We start from the raw sequence: 19695 nt of genomic DNA on the forward strand, positions 1-19695 counted from the left end.
ATACATTCAGTCACTTAAAAAAGACATTTTTTATATTATTATTATAATTCGCATTTTGATAGAAATAACTACATGTTTCAGTAGTAAATAAAAAAATAATAATTATCAATGATAGCATTATCTAATCTTAATTTTTGGTTCAGACGCATAATGTGTCAATTTTCAACACTAGTCTACAAATATTTGATATTACAAGTTTATTGTATAAATCTGTGGATTACTGCACTAGGCTGCCTAGTGTAGGCAATGAAGGTGTATACTATATAGGAATAGGAAATATTAAGTAGGTAATAAATAATAATATACATAGGCAATAGGTATCAACACTATAATAACCCAACGTTAGTTGCACCAGTGTAGGTATATTATTACGATATTAGGTATATAGTGTTGTATCGCCGTATTTTCGTAATAATTTTAAAGATTAAAAAACGTTGTTTCATAAACATTTTTATTAATTTTTTTTAAATAAATTAATATTTCATACAATGACATAAAAATGAAAACTGTTACAAAAAATCACAAAAAATACTCCCTTATACAATAATGGATAGGTCATATTTAAAAAAAAAAATAGAAATGTGTAATAATGTTTTATTTAAATTTATAGGTATATTATGAATAATATCTCCCTTCTGTCTTTGTTTAATTTTTAATTCATTTATTATAAATAGTTAAATTTATTTAGAATATTATTATAGCATTTTTAACAATATTTTTAAAAGGTATAATAACTAATGGGTAGTCACCAATGATTGAAATTGAATGTAAAATGTATATTATGTAATATATTTTATTAAAGATGTAAAAAAAGTGCGTTCGTTTTGACCATGTCACGATTGCCGGCGGGTTGAGAATGATACTTTTACTAAATTAAAATGGGTAGATAATTATTTTGAAAAATGTTGAAATAATAAATTAATAAAAGAATATAATAAGACACACATTTTTATTTAAGTAAATACACGTATATAAGAATATAGTTATAGGTTTACTAATATATTTTTATGTAAGAGTTAAAAGTAATATAATAAAAAGAAGGATACAAAGCTTTTATAGGTAGTCCATATAGCCGGTTGATTTGATTAAAATATTATATTACCTACTGATGTTGCTCTATACATAAATATTATAATTTATTTAGTTAAACAAAACAAACAACACATTTTTAACAAGCTAAAACAATTATCACATAGATGACATTGTTTTCAGTAAGCTACTCCCTTTTGGTCACGCATAAAGCTTATCCTGGCAGATCTAATAGGTAAGTACAACATTATTTTTTATAGATATTTAAGACTAAAATAATACTTGCTACAATGGCTAAGTTTGTTAGTTTTTTGAATGTCACTATTTGCTTTAACAAATGTCTCCTATATTTTAATTTATTAAGGTTCCGCTTTCAATAATTAAATACAATTAATTAAATAGGTAGTTAAAACTTATGGTATAGTAAAGAAAAATTGGCTAACATATCTCTTAACAATACATAATATAATAATATAGGTAGGTACCTACTAGCTAATGCATACATCATAAATAGGTAATAAATAGAATATGCCTTATTATTATAAAAAAACATCAAATACCATATAGGTAACATAAATTAACAATGTAGATATCTATTTCAAATTTCAATGCATATATATATATATATATATATATATATATTATATATATATATTATATTTCATAATATTAGAACTGCTTATAAACATAGGTTTTTTATGTTTGTACCCCCCCTTAAAATTAGAATCTATTTATTTTCCATATAATAATGTAATATTCTAATATATTATGATTTATGAATATATAGTGTATAGACATATAGTTATAATACTAAGTTTGTAGGTTCTTAAATTATTTACACTCAAATATTTATTATATAATATTATTTAAATATTTATGGACACGCTATTGTATATAATTATATACTACCTATATTTTGTTATTTATTCTTTTAATGTGCAGGTACCTATAAATAATTCTTAATAATAAAATAAAACAATTATGAAAATAATAAATGGCTCAATTTAGTGCCGAGCGGAAGAGTTATGTGGTCGAGTTCTGGATCTACTCGACGTTTGTTCTTCGGAACCAACAAGATAACTCATTAGAGGGTTTACACCTCTAGTGTTTACAACTGTATCATGTAAATTCATTCTGAACATTTCCGATTCCTCGATAATAACGTCTTCATCAATATCATCGTCGTCGTCGTCCATGGTGAGGAATTGTAGTGGCGTGTCATCCTCCATCAGATCATCCAAACCCAATAATGCGGCAAGATCTATACCGCTCGATTCAAGATCTATACCACTCGATGCTCTACTCGATCGTGGTTTTTCAACTGAAATATAAATATTATTTTTTTTAGTTATTATTGAGTCGTTTAAATTAAGTGCGGCTAGGTATTTACGTTTCATCTTATTATTGCGGTCTTTTATAGCTACTCCACGCTTATGTTTAACTTCCTTTGGCAATTGTTCAACGATCTTCTCTATGAAGCTATCCAAAGTCAAACAATATGATTTTGATTTAATATGCACACGACATATTGGACATTTTTTGACACGCTTTGTCCACACATGAATGCACGATTCGCAAAAAGTGTGTGAACAATTAAGCACAGTTGGCTAAAATATAAAATAAAAATATTATTTTTGATTTAAGGAGAGTTTTAACTTTTAAATATATCATTTTGTGATATTGACATACGTTTATATTGTATATTATAATTATACATTGTTAAAAACTATTTCCTAACTTCTACTGTAGTTGGCGTACAGGATATTATGTAACATTTATACGTATTTTTAAATATAAAATCCAAATTCCCAAAACATTTCTTTTTATTTAAAAATATGTACTTACATATAATAATTACGTATTTATTGTTTTGTATAGATAGTTTTTCATTGTCAGTTTCATACAAACAAAATTCCGAATAAATACCTAACTAAGGTATTACTTATTAATTGTTATTTATTCACTGTTCAGTTTCCAATAGTGTTATGGAAGTCAAACTTCAATTATACCTAGGTACTGTTGAATACCTACATACATTGGTGATACAGTGATACCTATGGCCAGTACTCAGTAGGTATAATACTTATACGGCTACTCGATAGCTAACTTCCTGATTATATTTATCGTAAAATTAAATACAACTTATTAAATAATTGCTGATAATAAATAATTATAGTTAAGTACCTTAATAAATATTTCAAAACAGATATTGCACTGTAAATCATTGTCAATAGCACACCGTATAATATCATTCCACGCAGAATTATCATTTTCAGTACTTTCTTTTTTCTTTTTTTGATGAAGTGCATGTAATTTACTTGCAGTCTCTTTTACGCTTTTACCATTTCCTGATTTCATTGCCACAGAAAGTTCGGTCGCCACTTTTTCTATTTCTATTCCAGACTCGTCAGACTGTTTTAATATTGGTCTAAATTAATACAATTTTATAAAAATTAAAATAACATCAATAAACAATTTAATTATAATTAAAAGAACATACTGCATAGAGGCTTCAAGTAGAAGTTGAAGTCCTTTTGGTTGCGCTTGCGTAGATTTGCCGCTAGTACTAGTACTGGCACTGGCACTGGCATTGGTACTGGTACTGGAACTGGCACTAGTACTGGAACTGGCACTGGAACTGGCACTGGAACTGGCACTGGTACTGGAACTGGCACTGGCACTTGTACTAGTTGTACTAGTATTAGTACTTGGAGACATTATTGAATGTTCTTGTTCGTAATAAGCTGCCGCTAAAGGGAAAGAATAAAAAATTAAAATTAGTTTCTAGGATTTTGTTATTAATAATAGTTGTTACCTACCTATATAAATCAAAGTCCAAAATCTATTCAATAAACATAATTAAAATTTCAATAATAATCTCATATAGTTAGATAATATAGGTTTAGATAATATATTACTAGCGATTACTTAATACTATAATAACTACTATAATATTTGCATTTTGTTATGAACGTGATTACTAATAACATTTTCAAAATATTATGTTAATTATTCTTAGATTTTAAATATTTGTTGGACTTTTAAGATATTGTTACAATTAATATTTTATATTTTATAAGAAATAAATATCACTTTCATTTTCTAAGAATTTTTTTTAACAATATGCGAATAATATAAAATATTTTTGTTCGTGTGCTAATAGCTATAATACAAAAATTATTAGGTTTCATACATAATTAATACCTATTTTTTTACAAATTTCTGAGGGGAGCGGGGAAGTTGTACATGTAATAATTAATCTCCCATCAATACATATTGTATTATTATAAATTATAATACAATATTACATTTATATGTGCGAAATATAAGGAGGGGACTTTCCTAAACATTGTTTTCCTAAATAAACTTAAATAAGTTTATTCAATATTATTAAAGTAGAGCTTTATCCCCCTCCCCAAATCTCTAACACTATTTGCGCCTATGATTACATTATAACGGTAGGTAGATACATATAAATTATAATAATATTAGGATGATGAGTTCTTGTATTTTATTGTTATCCCTAAATAAATCCATTGCGCCGAATCTCTTAAGAAATTGATTGTAAATTTCTTAAACTTCTGTTAAACCTATAATATGTGAATAATATTCCCACTCGGTGGCGTACTGCACGAACACACACTCACACGTAAGGGGGATTAACTCTTGGCATTTTTCACTTGTAATGTTTACCCCGTATTTATATTAAATTAATTAATAATACAATATAATATATTTACTTGCAACTGCTGCAAGTGATAGAGCCATCGGCGATCGGCGTGTCAAGTCGTGGGAGTTCCAACACTTGCTGCCAAACCGGCAAGCGCCTCGCAAGTAAAACATGCAGATATCCGAAGACTGCATGATCGTGATACTACTTACTAGAATCTAAATTCTAATTGATACCTAATAATATATATTATATATAGTCCGGAGTCGAACTATGGAAGTCAATCGTCGGTCGGCTATCCGAATATTTTACAATATTAATGTTGATATTAGTATTATATCGTAAGACGACGGGAAAAACGACGATCGAAAATCCCGGTACTATACCGGCTGCGTCCGACGAATGTCCCTATTGAATGGACTCGGACGAGTGCCACAGATCCTGAGCTGACGTCCCCGACTTTCTCTCGCCACCCCTCTTCAGTGCTACCACCATCATTCAACCCCTCCGCCGTTAACACTCCAACCCCAATGAACGTCACTTTCGTTTCGGTGGGTTTCGAGTTCGGCAGCGGGAAGAGCGCTGTTCACACATGGGGTGGTGTGCGGCGGGGTGTAGGTATAGCGACTGCTGTGTGGATCGGTGGGAGGACTCGGTGGATCGATCGTCGTTCACGTCAGACGAAGGGCGCAAACGCGGCGGATAACGATCGAATCCGGAACCCCCCTGCAATATAATATATACCTAGCTACAGCATAATATAATATTGTATACTTACGCGTATAGTTCGTAATATTATATATAAATACGCAGTTACGTTTAAAATAATATTTAAGTTAATCGTCGAAGCCCGCCGTACATATTATTATAACATATCGTGTAGGTACATACATATAGACATATTATATACACGAGTGTCGAGTGTGTAGGTATTATTGTAAATTAAAATCTTAATAATCAGTGTATTGCACGCGTAACGATTTTCCCAGAGATACCTATAGGATATAGGACATAGGTATACTGGCACTCGACAACAATATAGTGTACGAGTCGAGGTGTATACATGAGAAAATATATACCATGATTCATGATCGTACAACTTTCTGTTTCGCGCGCGGTGTTATTCAATATATTGAAATCGATGTGCAGCCTGTACCTACTTGATATTAGTTAGGTACTTTGTACAGGGTGAATGATTATACGAAAGTATAATACATCGGTTACAATATTTTATTGTATAATATTAATATAAATGTTAAAGTAATAATATGCGATTTGGTACTTAACAATTTATAATATAATATTATATCCGTGCGGTCGTCCCTGCAATAGCTCCGTCGACGATTTCGTATGATACATATAAAATGTATAATAATAATAAGCATTAAGCACATAGATAGGTAGGTATTTTATATTGAACGGTGTTATAGTACCTAGTACCTACCTATGTATTTATGTGTGAAATTATTCTATTTTGTGTTTTTGCATAACGTGTACTAAATATTGTCTATAGTTACATTATTGTAGTTTTACAGTAGGTACCTACTACCATTGATTATACATACTATAGTATAGTATATTATATACATACTATGTATAATCAATGCTACTATACCTTTATATTAGACATTAGTAGATAACATTATGTACCAATTAATATTCATGTGTAGACCGTAGACGTGTAGTATATTATAGTAGAATAATATATAGCTGTATAGGAATAGGATACTATATAATATTAATACATACATATACTTAGATCAGTTAGATCATAGACCATAATATACTATATAGGTATTCATGTGATACGATTGCAGTTTCTGATCGGTGAGAATAATATTATTAATAATATGGCGTTTAGATATTCGCAACGTTTCAAGGTAAGGTTAGCGTTAAGACTCTAGAGTACTCTTTATATTATAAATTATAATATACGAGGAAGGAGTGAAAACAGAAAAATGTCGATACTTAGCTACTTATAGGTGTAAAATATAAATAAATCATATTAGTTTACTTTGTTATATTATAGCCTTATAAGTACCTCTATTTAAACTATTTCAAGAGATATTGACGGATTTATTTTCAACAGAAATAGGTCATCTGGTACAGTATAGTGTATAATGTTACACAGTATCATTTTATAACTGTTTTTTTTTTTTTTATTTTTTTATTGATCTTAAGCTTCGGCAACTATGGCCATTAGCTGTTATAACTGTTTATTATGGCTTTTAATATTATATATAGGTAGGTTATTGTAATGTTATATAGGCACCTACTCTGTAAACTGTAGTACCTATACCGAACTTAGGATGTAAAAATATATTATGTAACTCGCATTTTGCGTACTTATACCTACGCATAGCTATTATATACGCATGTACAGCTCTGGCCGTAATTAACTTAAAATATATAATGTACTGCGTGCGACTGTACTTTTATTTCGCTCGGTTTCAGTTAAAAACGAAAGTTTGAAAGTGATATTTTCTTCTTAAAACATTTTACGATATTTAACGAAAAAAAAAATAAAATTCGTATTTGGTATTTGGCTTAATATTTTCCACGGGTTGTAAATATAGTGTAATATAATATAATATTATATTATATTATATTAGGTAATTTACACATTAGTGCATAATCTCTATACCAATGATTACCCTGCATTGCCCTCCCACATATTTATAGAGACATTATTAATATAATATATATACAATAGCGAATGATGTAAATATACTATAAAATAACAAATTAATATGAATATTATTTTTTGACTCCCACTCACAAATTGATTGTAATTAAATAAAATATTTATAAGTAAATACAATATAGATCCTGACTAAACAATGTCAAGTTATAAAATGACGAGGTAGATAGTGAGTTGGCAATATAATATGATTTTAGTTTATAGTTACACATTGAAAGAATTTCGAATGAAAGCGAATGATAGGTAAAAATAGGAGCAGCTATAACTTATTCTGTGGTACACTCGTATACTTGGCTGAAAATGTTAATGTTTTGTTTTCAACAATAACAAAATTTATCTGTAGATGATTTATTGATTATACCTACAGCGTAACTCCGTAACTTCTGTGTACCTACCTACGATGTACCTATATACACAAAATATTAAATATAGAGGCATAGAGTTTAATATACGGTTAATGGTTTTTCGATTTTCCCCAGACTGTTTCACTTTTACATATTTATAAATTTATTATGTACATCCCGATGAGACACAGAACAAAATATTGGAGTCATAGACTACTTGTATAGCATTGCGTTTCAACTGAATATAGCAGACGGGTTATTGATTTTATAGAGAGCTCGTCAATAATATTCAATTTAACCTACATGGTGTTGCTGTGCTTTTGCGGCGGCGCAAAAGATGCTACGAGCACCAGTAAAATCTTGTAGACTGCGGGTGAAGTAAAATAAAAATACGTCATTATACTTATTATATTCTAACGTTATAACAATTATTCTAAATAATTATTGTTGGATAACGGCTTGCCGTGAACATAACTTACTTATAAAAAAAAAAAAATCGGAAATGCGTCATTTCTAGAGAGTTGAGAGAGCCTGTAGAGTGCAGACCGTAATATTTGTTTCTTGTATTGATTGCCTATATACAGGCTACATAGCCAGTGGCGTATTTAGAATGGGGTATCCGGGGGCCGCCAGGTACCACAGTATTTTAACATGACATTAAAAATAAATTTAAAAATAATTTATTTTTTTTAGTCAAACGAAGGCTCGAATAGCTCATTTCTAATCATACAATTGTATTGTTCTAAATACATTTATAATTATTAAAACAATAAATCATTATTATCATTATAATCAGTTTTTTTTATTAGCCTCACTAGACTCTTTAGCAGTTTAGTATCACTATACACTATTTAATAATTTAATTTCTGTGTGTAAGGGGGCCTCCCCACCTTCTATAGGCCCTAAGGCCACCAAATTTCCCGCAACAGCAACGCTACTGTATATAGCTGCTATAAGTACCTATACTATTATTATAATATTATGTCATTGACCCGCATCGGAGACCACACAATGTCACAATATTACCTAGGTAATATTTCATTAATTGCATACCTATACCGATTCGTTGGGGAATGGCGATCATCGTTAAAAATAATTACTGTATGAATATAATTTGTATATAATAATATGCAATATAGACGTAGATATTAGACTGCAGTTTGAAAATATCACGTACTTGCTCCTCGACATAGGCGCCAATAAGCTGAAGCTCTATTATAATAGTAATATTGAATACGCTTAAAGGGGCTTAGCCTAGCCTAACCACTAACCAGTGGTGCAATAACCGTGGATGATGGCAATGCCAAACATCGGAGCCTCCAGGTTCCAAAGGGGCTCCCGCTCCGATGTCTCATTATTGACAAGAGTACACGACTACATTTATGATTTATATGTAATATGACAAACAGACAAAGTCATTGGCGTGCCCAGGAATTTTCAATAAGTGGGGGGGGGGGTCGTTATAACTTATAAGTTATAATACATTTAAATAAATTGAGGAGGGGGGATATAACCCCCAAGGCCCTAACATCTCTCAATCCCTGCTGGTCACCTTATCGTATGCGCACTACTCGAAAAATTACGACTGTATGATGCGTTCTACCGGTGTTCCCACTTAACAGCAATATTTAAATACTATTATATTCAAAGGACATGATGTAAAATTAATTAATTAACATTACTCGAAGTTTACTATTAAAAATTATTATATTATCAAAGGCACAGTCGTCGTCGTCTCGTCACTTATAAATATATAAGTACCGCACCTACCTACGCTTTTAAATGTTATTAATTTAAAATATAAGTAACGTATACCTTTTTGGAAAATGGTTCAATTGTGGCCCGGGCGTCCTAAAAAACTTGTCCTATAAGTTAGGTACCTATTAATTTCAGCATTTAGGGCCCCAGACTTTTTATCGGGGCCCCCGAAATCCTAGTTGCGCCACTGTACCTAGTAGGTACTAGGTACCATTGATCATAAATACTAGTGGTATTTATAATCAATAATGCTACTACCATGGCTTAAACTACCTTCTACCTACGTCAACCGGTCAACCTACCTATTTAATAAAACGTAAAATATTATTGATAAGTATTTTAATTTCGTGGTTTTCTATTAATATAATAATATAGTAAATTATATTATTATAATGACAAATAACTATTATTTTTATATTAATACAGTCACACAGACGTCAGACAATAATAATGTTTTCAATTTTTAAACAATTATTACGGACTACGGTGGCCTGCAAAAGTGTAATGTAGAAAAGTTGAGTGTTGAGTGTTATCAAAATATTATCACAATTATATTGAAATCTATTATCTATAAGCATCCGGATAAAGTATAAACAAATATAATAACATCGGATAGTGCTGATTCCTGATAAGCAAACGCGATAAATAAGAATAATATAAGATTTTGTACTGGAAAATATGAAAACAATTAATTCTTATAATATGTCGTTAAATATTACAGGTTCATAATGAACGCACCTAGTCCGGAAGTAGATGTGTTTATTAGCAACTACACGATCGTCGATCCAGACGTATATCATCTGTGGGTGAATGGATATTCCGGTAAACATTACCTACTTGATATATAATATAATAATATACTATGCAATGTATTAAATTGTATTGAATTGTTTTGCCATTGATTGTTTAAGCATCGGAAGCAGTGTCCATTCTGAAACAGTATGGTATTCTGGAGGAGATGGGCACTACACTCGACTTGGTTGCATCCGACATATTAGACCATTATAGGACATACAGTTTGCTAGAAAAAATAATACATTATCCGACAAAGTTAGATCAACAGCTGGCATTTCAAATAGAGCCACAAACGAAACACATATTAGTAGAAAAGTATTTATTATTTTAATTATGTATCAAATAATGTTCATTATGTTATACTATATCTACACTTTATATGTATTCGTCTCGCCATCTCATATACTTGTATACAGTGGCATGACGAAGGACTTTATTTGAGGCACGTGCCTCAGATTAAAGGGTGGTGGGTGTCCTGGAGACTAGGGGCATTTCACATATAGTAAATAATTTATTAAGTACGAACTATGACTAAGCCAATCATTCTCAGTTACCATTTACGTAAATATGTAATTATTTATATATAAGTATTTATAATTATTAATATAAATTATTGTGCCTCATAAGTTAATGAAGTTCGCCATGCCACTGTTTGTATATTGTTTTTGTTTTTGATTTCTTTAAGTAAATCAGTAGTTATCCGATTTAGATCGAATGAAAATGAAAATATGGTGTATAGAAAAAAGTAATATAAACATTCAGTCAAAATGTCATATATCTACGGTGATTTGTTTTAGAGTTACACCAAAAACTAAAATCTATTTTTTCAAAAACTGATTTTCCGTAAAAATTCTTGTTTTTCTTAATTTTTCTTTTGTTTTTCCCGGCAATTTTTAAAACTACTGAGAACATTTTACTTTTGACCTCCTAGTTGTACCAACTAGATTCACTTTCTTATCAGAAAAGGTGCTGTTGAGGAAAATCTAAGCATTTTTACTGTCCTAAAAGTACAAAAAATATAATAAAAAATAAAACACATCATTGTAAAATCAATACATTCATTGCTTTGCTCAGAATCTAAAATGGTAATTAAGTTTGTGTAATACATTTTATAGCACAGACATTAAACAATAATAACAGTTCAAATGTTCTTAATTAACAAATTTAATAAATTTGGATATAAAATTAATAACTGAAACCTATATATTAATCTATTATTATATTATTTAGGTATTATGAAATAGATGATATAGTTATTCGAGAATTTCTTGGAAAAAAATTATCATCAAAACATCGTAAAGATTTGGATGAAGTTAGTGAAAAAACAAGCATCGCTATAAAATCTTGCAGGTTTGCATTAATAATTAATTATCAGAAACATAACGCATAGAAACTTAAATCATCTGTTAACAACAAATTGTAGATAAGATTATACATAAAATTATAATTTTAGACGTCAATTTGACAATGTCAAACGAGTTTTCAAGGCTGTTGAAGAACTTCAAGGTTCTGTTATCCAAAATATTTCTAGCATATTTCTATTATCAGAAGATCTGGCTAAGTAAGTAGAAAAAAAAATTAAACTGATGTTTTAATCAATATTTTGCAGGAAGTTAATCAATAATTATGTTAATATTTTTCTTAGGAAGTATGGAGTAATTGTTTTCATAGCCTGTATGCGTTTTGAAACGTCGAAACGTAAATTACAAATGTTAACATTTCCTGACTTTTATGAACCAACTCTTTGTATTATGAACAAGTGGACTTATCCTAAAAGTAGTCCAGAATTTGGAGACACTGACTTGGATCGAGAATTTTTGCTTGAATTAAGAGAAGTTAGAGTATTATTGGACAAAGAGAAGGATCATAAACAGTAACTATTATTTACTAAGTACAATTTAATCAAAATTAATATATTTATGTTTCTTTAAGAGTATGTTACACTTGCATTACAAGTGTATACTTGCATTATTAATCACTCTCTTATAGGTTCTATAAAAAATCTTGTTACACATTCATCACTGCACATTTTAAACTAAAACTATACTCTGTTTACTGAGAGAATGTGGTTACTTCACACGTACCATACTTTTTTAAGTATTATCTTTTAACTTAACGAGTTAAATTTTTCTCCTTGTTATAAAATAACCTATGAGTTAATTAATTTTACTGACATGTTTGGTCAATTTTTTTCCTAAAACCACAGATTTAAAATATTATTTATATTTTATAAAAAAAAATTAACAAATATTAAAAGAAATAAATAATAATTTATAACAATGATTATAATATTACATATTCACAGAATATAATTATTATATAATATATTATAAACAGAAAAGTTATAGGGATAACCATATCATTAAGAAAAATAAAATATAACTATTTACTCAGTATCCCATACAAGTTTGTATACTTATTAACAATATAATATCTACCAATAGCGATATTAAAGCTATTGTAACTATTATCAATTTATTTCAATTTTAATCTAAAAATTTAAAACTAAAATTCAAATATTAATTATTTTTTATATTTACAATAGTTAATTTGAAGTTCTTTGAAAATTTCTAGAAAACACTTACATTAGTACTTTAGTTGAAAATGCAGTTAAAATTGTAAAATGTCTCCTTAACACATCAAATGTTTGTAATATGCAAAAATATGTACTAAAAATGTTTCATATTTTTAATTTTGATATTCGATGACAAAAAACTAATGTTCTGCTTACTTAGCATATCATTTGATCGACTAGAATAAATATACAAATTCATATTTTAATTATATATTATTATTTTATACATTTATCTCTTCAATTCATTAAATCTAAAAGTGAAAAATTTACTTTTAAATTATAACATAGAATACCACTGATAAAATATTATTGTTGAAGTACACAGATATACAGAAGTTAAAAGGTAAATTATAATATAATCGGATATATATAATATAATAATAAGTATAATGATACGATATACAATACTGTTACGAGGCGTAATATAAATCAACGACTAACTATGTATACCCGGCTACACTACGCAGGACATATATGCTGTAGTATATAAAAATGTATAGTCAGCGTCTGATGAACTACAGTGTGAATATATTACTTATACACTACTTTATATAGGGTGTTTTGTTTATAATTCCAACACTTTCCCTTAAACAATATACCCTTATACATCAATATTTATAACTCCTAACATCTCCCTTAGCTCATTGAACCGCGTTCGTGGAGTTGGTTTTGTCATAATGTCCGCAATCTGCTCCTTGCTGGATATGTACTCCAATGAAAACAATCCCTCATTGAACTTTTCTCTTATATAGTGGTAGTGAACATCTATGTGCTTCGTTCTTCTATGAAACTCTGGATTTTTTACGAGTTTAATCGCACTTTGATTGTCTCCATACATTGTTGGCACCATTTTTGGCTCGTCCAGCAATTCACCTAAAAACAATTTTAACCAAGTTAATTCTTGTACTGCTTGACTTAAAGCTATGTACTCTGATTCAGTTGTGCTAAGGCTAACACACTGTTGACGACGTGAACTCCATGCTATACTTCCAGATCCTAATGTAAATACTGACCCTGATGTTGATCTTCTTGTATCCAAGTCACCTGCATAGTCAGCATCACTGTATCCTTTTAACATGAGTTTTTGTCTAGAACTAAATACCAATCCAAAATTAATAGTTCCCTTTAAATATTTTAAAATTTGTTTCACTGCTGTCCAGTGTTGTTCCTTTGGATCCTCGATGTATCTACTAACTAGATTTACTGAAAAAGTTATGTCCGGTCTTGTAATCTGACTGAGATATAATAAGCTTCCGACTGCTTCACGATATGGGACTTTGCTAGTTAAATTAGTATTTTGTTGCTTGTCATCTAATGAATGTTGAGGGTCTGCTGGTATTTGAACTGATTTTGCTTCAGTCATATTGAACTTCTCCAATACTCTTTTACAATACAACCCTTGGTGCATTACAATTGATCCATCAGATTCTCGCTCAATTTCTGTACCTAAAAATTGATTCAATTCTCCTTCGGTAATATTGAAATGTTGTCTCAAATATTCCATTAATGCATGTACATCCTGACTCCTTGTAGCTGCAACTAGACCATCATCAACAAATATAGCGACGATTAATACTTTGTTATTTTCTCTATTAACAAAAACACAGGGATCTGCTTTTGTTTCTAATAGATTAAAGTTAAGAAGAAATGTTTTGAACTTTATGTTCCAACATCGTGGTGACTGCTTTAGGCCATATAAACTGCGTTGAAGTCTGCACACCATTTCGGTACCATCGTTGAACCCTTCTGGTTGTCTCATGTAAATTTCTTCGTCCAAATCTCCATATAGAAAGGCTGTTTGAACGTCAAATTGTCGAAGTTGTAATTGTTCTGCTGCTGATATATCTAATATAGACCGAATTGAATCGAACGTTACTACAGGACTAAAGGTTTCATTAAAATCAATACCGAACATTTGACTATACCCTTTTGCTACTAGCCTAGCCTTGTATCGATCAACATGTCCATGAACATTGTATTTTGTTTTATACACCCAACCACAATTTACAATAGTTCTGTCCTTAGGTAAACTTACGAGCGACCATGTTCCGTTTTGTTCAAGAGATTCCATTTCATTGTTCATGGCTTCTATCCATTTTTCTGAATTTTGTGACTCCACAGCTTCCTTGAAATTCACTGGATCAGATTTGACTACGAAAAAGGCTGAATTATCATAACGTAATGGTTTCTTAATATTACTTCTGTCTCGCAAGTTGTACACGTTGACATTTGATCCATTTTCTTGTTCATGTTCTTGTTTTTCATTGTCATCCACACATATTGGCTCAAATTTATTTTCCATGACTTCATCTCCTGATTTATTGCTGTGTTCTAAAGAGCCGTCTTTGTGTAAGCTAAGAACATCAATGTTATTACTATCATTTAAATTATTAGAACATTCTACACGTTGGTCATTTACAACACTTTCATCCTTGAAAATAACGTCTCTACTAAGTGACACCTCGTTATTTTCTTTATACCAAATACGATACCCTTTTGAAGTTTCTGAATATCCAACAAAGTATCCTTTTCGACTTTTTGCATCCCACTTCTTTCGTTGTTGTTTTGGAACTAAACTATATGCATTTATTCCAAATTCTATGAACTTTTATAAACCTCTATTTTAGGAAGTTCATCAAACCATAACTCATATGGAGTTTTACATACTTTCCCTGAATTACCAGTATAATTGAATGAGAACACTACTGTATTGACTGCTTCTGCCCACAGTGATTTTGGAAAATTCTTGGCATAGATCATTGTTCTGGCTGCCTCACAAATAGTCCTCATTGAACGTTCAGCTCTTCCGTTTTGTTCAGGAGTATAAGGTACACTTGTTTCATGCTTTATTCCAAAAATATTTAGAATTGATTGAACTTCAGAATTCTTATATTCTAATCCACAGTCACTTCTAATAGTTTTAATAACATTTTTAGTTTTAGTTTTAACCATACTCAGAAAACAATTAAGTTTTTCTTTAACCTCAGATTTATGTTTCATAAAATAAACATAAGTATATTTAGAATAATCATCTTTAAAAACAATGAAATATCTTTTACCTCCTAATGAATTCTCTTCCATGGGTCCACATACGTCGCTGTGTATTATTTGCCCTGGTTCAATAGTTATTGTTTCGCTCTGAGTGAACGTATCCTTATGCTGTTTGCCATAGATACATGGTTCACAGAATAACTGTCCTTGTATATCTGTAAATTGTATTTGATTGTGTTTTAAATACTCACGAACATGTTTGACATTCTGATGACATAGTATTTTGTGCCAGTGTTCTAATGTTAATTTCTTAACTGCAACGTTAACACAGTGTCCAATTTCCTGTGAAATATCTGTTTTGATTAACATTGAAAACAATTTATTCTCACAAACACCGACTGCAATTACACGATTATCCATTTTAAATGTACAACCTTTACTGTCTGTCACCATTGTAATGCCTTTATCAAGGCATGCCCCACAAGAAAATAAATTACTTTTATATCAGGTACATATAAAACATTTTCTAAGTAGCCTTTTATCCACTTATTGTTAACATAAGTATGAATATTTATGTTACCTTTTCCGACTGCCATAATGTGCTTACCATCTCCAATACGTACAGGCGAATGCACATCAAAATTTTTATAATCGACGAACCACTCTTTCCGATTTGTCATGTGGTCGATCGCACCTGAGTCCACATACCATTTGTCTGAGTCGTCGATTTCTTCAATTTTTCTTTGTACACCAATAAGCGCTAAACCGGAAGTTGATTTCTTTTCTTCTTGTTCCCTTTTGAATATCCTGCAGTCCCTTTTCCAGTGTCCTGGTTTTTTACAGTGGTTGCATTTTCCTGGTTTTGTATTATCATTTTTGTTCCCGTATTGTTGACTTTTAATATACTTGCCTTTGTTTGCAGTCAAAGCAATACTTTCAGCACCATCGTTACGGACCTCCTGTCCTTGCACTTGTCGTGTTTCTTCCACAATCAATCGAGTGGTTAACTGTTCTAGCATTCTATTTGTACTATTCATTGAGTCCCATGCACTGTAGAAGTGCCTATAGCTATCAGGTAATGTCATCAAAATTTTTGTAATCAACATTGATTCTGAGATAGGTTCTCCCAATTGTTTTAATTGTCTACTTAGATTTTCTAGTTTCGAAATATGACCGGCTATATTGTCCTTAGGATCCATTGTATAACGATAGAATTTTTGTTGTACTATTGTTATGCTTGTGTCCGACATCTGTTCATACACACTAAGTAATTTGTTCCACATACCATTTGCTGTGTCACAGTTCATAATGTATTGTAGAGGTTGTTCATCTAGCGAAGTGACGATACATTTTTGAGCCTTATTATCTGCCCTTTTCCATATTGAAAAATCAACACTATGCCTTTTTCTCGCTTCATCTTCAGTTTCATTACCGATTTTTGCTAAAATTGGTTTCTTTGATTTTCCTGTTACTACATCAAATATTTCAGCTGCATTCATGATAACCTTAATTTGAAATTTCCCCATGTCCCAATTTGATGCATCTTTGAGTTTGTTGATTTTATATTGTTCGTTTTCTATATTTAAACAAAACGTAGATGTACATTATCTGCACACTAAGAAACGCACACACACTACACTGCACTTACTTCGCGAATTATTATTGCTGTACACTGTCTGTACACAAAAAACACGTAATTCGTTAATCAATTATTATTTTACTAATTATTCACGACTTTATTATAAAGACCTTACTCTGGGCCCATAACCTGTTGAAGTACACAGATATACAGAAGTTAAAAGGTAAATAATAATATAATCGGATATATATAATATAATAATAAGTATAATGATACGATGTACAATAGTGTCACGAGGCGTAATATAAATCAACGACTAACTATGTATACCCGGCTACACTACGCAGGACATATATGCTGTAGTATATAAAAATGTATAGTCAGCGTCTGATGAATACAGTGTGAATATATTACTTATACACTACATTATATAGGGTGTTTTGTTTATAATTCCAACAATTATTATTGATATCATAGATTTATTTTTATCTTTGATTTAATAATTACTTATCAATAAAAATATGTGTTTATTTGTTATTAACTTTTTAATTACTAGGTTCTTATAACTTATTTCTTTCCATATTATAATTGTTATTAACCTTTCTTTTTAGTATTGTATGTCAAAAATTAAAGCCAGAGTTTCTAGAAAAAACATATAATAGTATGGAAGTTAATTTTCGTTTGCTGAGTAGAGCAATAATAGGAATAGCCTATAATCTTCACCACAATAGAGACTTAAGGTAATTTTCAGAAATAAACTTTTATTTACAATTAATGTTCATTATTAGTCATTATATATTTTATAATTTCATTTTAGAGGATTCTTTCTGGAAGTAGTAGAAAGAATTATTGATCCATGGAGAATACTTGGTTGGATTAAAGTAGATGTGATGAATTTTCTAAAAGTATATGTCAACTGTGCCATAGAATTAGATGTATTCCAGTAAGTAAAGTATTGTGAACTAGACTGTATTTTATCTACAAAACCACTGAAGAAGTATTTAAATAAAAATAAAAAATGTATTATATTTATGTAATTGTAAGCAAAGTATACCTTTTTCAGTAACTGTACTACCCTATATTTAAAATATATTTTATTGAATCATTTACTTGTTAGAATGTCAGCACACTAATTGTTTTATCTCTGACTTATGTGCAACTTATCAAACTTTTGTTAAAGTTAAACCTGCATTGTGTCGTTTGTTTTAATATTAGAGTAAATTGACCTATTATCAATCTTACAGATAACAATTTTTTGGCAGACCTTTTCAACCTTTTTACACACACATTTCTACAGAAAATACTTGTTATTTTCATCCATTTCATTTATAATAAAATACCTACTTTTATTAGTCTTTTTTCTCTTTTCTTTATTCAACTTATTTTTTGTCAATACATATATTATTTAAGTATGAGACTAATATTATGTTTACCATCTTCCCTATGCAGTAAATCGTATTTCGACTCTGTGTGTAATTTAAATTAATAATTGTACATTGTCTAGAGATGCAGAAGTGAAGAAAGCTTGGGAACGGTATATGGATGTAATAACAACCAGTGTCAAACAACTCTACTAAAATAATACAGTAATATATTTGTAATAAATTTGAAGAAAATTAAAAAAATTGTTTGTTTTATAGTATAGACTGCTAAGATAGTGACTTGAAATATTATGTCAGATATTTTTTAACCTGTGTCCTTATTTATAGTCGTGACTATATTTTAATATATATATATATGTTTTAGAAAAAGTTAATTATTTTTATAAGCATGGGCACCTCAAACACGCCAAAATATTTGTTTTATGTTAATTGTATTAGATAATAATGTTTAGATTGTGAGTGTTATATTATCTAACTTTTGTTTTGCTAAACGCTTTCATATAAAATCTAGTGTTACAATTTTATTGTATAAATTCATTAAAACTTTAATTTAAATTGTTATGCTAGTCTTCAATGTAATAAATTTACATATGTATAGTATTGTGTTATAATAGTATGTTTTAAAAACTGCAAAAAATTATAGTATTTAGACTTACACTTTTAGTCAATATATTATGTTTAAATCAAAACTTTGAATTACTTCTATTAATTTATATTTAGAGTATTAATGGTTAACCACATTTATTTGGTTTTAGGTTTTAGGTAGAAAGTTATTAGTTGTTTTATCTATACCTGAATAACATAAACATTATACTTAAATTAATGTAAATACAATTTATTTATGTGTACATTTCAATAAATACATGGTAAA

The 19695-nt window shown here is 29.7% G+C and overlaps 2 protein-coding genes across 5 annotated transcripts; one reads left to right on the forward strand and one right to left on the reverse strand.

Annotated features, from left to right (window-relative positions):
- Positions 1-930: 930 nt before the first annotated feature.
- LOC132932734 (E3 ubiquitin-protein ligase RNF8-like) lies at positions 931-5282 on the reverse strand. Of its 2 annotated transcripts, XM_060999096.1 has the most exons (6): positions 4770-4903; positions 3849-3871; positions 3530-3779; positions 3214-3457; positions 2420-2636; positions 931-2350 (listed from the first exon to the last, which is right to left on the reverse strand). In XM_060999096.1, the coding sequence occupies exons 3-6, from the start codon at positions 3745-3747 to the stop codon at positions 2034-2036; spliced, it is 996 nt and encodes a 331-aa protein (XP_060855079.1). In that variant the 5' UTR covers positions 3748-3779; positions 3849-3871; positions 4770-4903; the 3' UTR covers positions 931-2033. The 2 variants fall into 2 exon arrangements, with proteins under 2 accessions (XP_060855079.1, XP_060855078.1); XM_060999095.1 differs by lacking the exon at positions 3849-3871 and having other exon boundaries at positions 4770-5282.
- Positions 5283-5426: 144 nt separating this feature from the next.
- On the forward strand, positions 5427-19475 carry LOC132932735 (acidic fibroblast growth factor intracellular-binding protein). 3 transcript variants are annotated; one of them, XM_060999099.1, is made up of 9 exons: positions 5427-5578; positions 10224-10324; positions 10414-10612; positions 11528-11647; positions 11751-11858; positions 11943-12170; positions 18054-18182; positions 18260-18385; positions 18947-19474. In XM_060999099.1, the coding sequence occupies exons 2-9, from the start codon at positions 10231-10233 to the stop codon at positions 19017-19019; spliced, it is 1077 nt and encodes a 358-aa protein (XP_060855082.1). In that variant the 5' UTR covers positions 5427-5578; positions 10224-10230; the 3' UTR covers positions 19020-19474. The 3 variants fall into 3 exon arrangements, with proteins under 3 accessions (XP_060855082.1, XP_060855083.1, XP_060855081.1); XM_060999100.1 differs by having other exon boundaries at positions 5496-5624; positions 18947-19475; XM_060999098.1 differs by lacking the exon at positions 5427-5578 and having other exon boundaries at positions 10130-10324; positions 18947-19473.
- The last annotated feature ends 220 nt before the right edge of the window (positions 19476-19695 follow it).

Source organism: Metopolophium dirhodum, chromosome 1 (assembly GCF_019925205.1).
Source record: "Metopolophium dirhodum isolate CAU chromosome 1, ASM1992520v1, whole genome shotgun sequence".
Lineage (NCBI taxonomy): Eukaryota > Metazoa > Arthropoda > Insecta > Hemiptera > Aphididae > Metopolophium > Metopolophium dirhodum.

Excerpts from the sequence above, each read along its gene's own strand:
- LOC132932734 (XM_060999095.1), bottom strand. The coding sequence starts at position 4,893 with ATGCAGTCTTCGGATATCTGCATGTTTTACTTGCGAGGCGCTTGCCGG. Across the intron at positions 3,780-4,769 it reads ATCACTTGCAGCAGTTGCAA|CGGCAGCTTATTACGAACAA; the intron begins GTAAATATATTA and ends CTTTCCCTTTAG. Across the intron at positions 2,637-3,213 it reads GTTTTGAAATATTTATTAAG|CCAACTGTGCTTAATTGTTC; the intron begins GTACTTAACTAT and ends TTTATATTTTAG.
- LOC132932735 (XM_060999099.1), top strand. The coding sequence starts at position 10,231 with ATGAACGCACCTAGTCCGGAAGTAGATGTGTTTATTAGCAACTACACG. Across the intron at positions 10,325-10,413 it reads GTGGGTGAATGGATATTCCG|CATCGGAAGCAGTGTCCATT; the intron begins GTAAACATTACC and ends TGATTGTTTAAG. Across the intron at positions 11,648-11,750 it reads ATCGCTATAAAATCTTGCAG|ACGTCAATTTGACAATGTCA; the intron begins GTTTGCATTAAT and ends TTATAATTTTAG.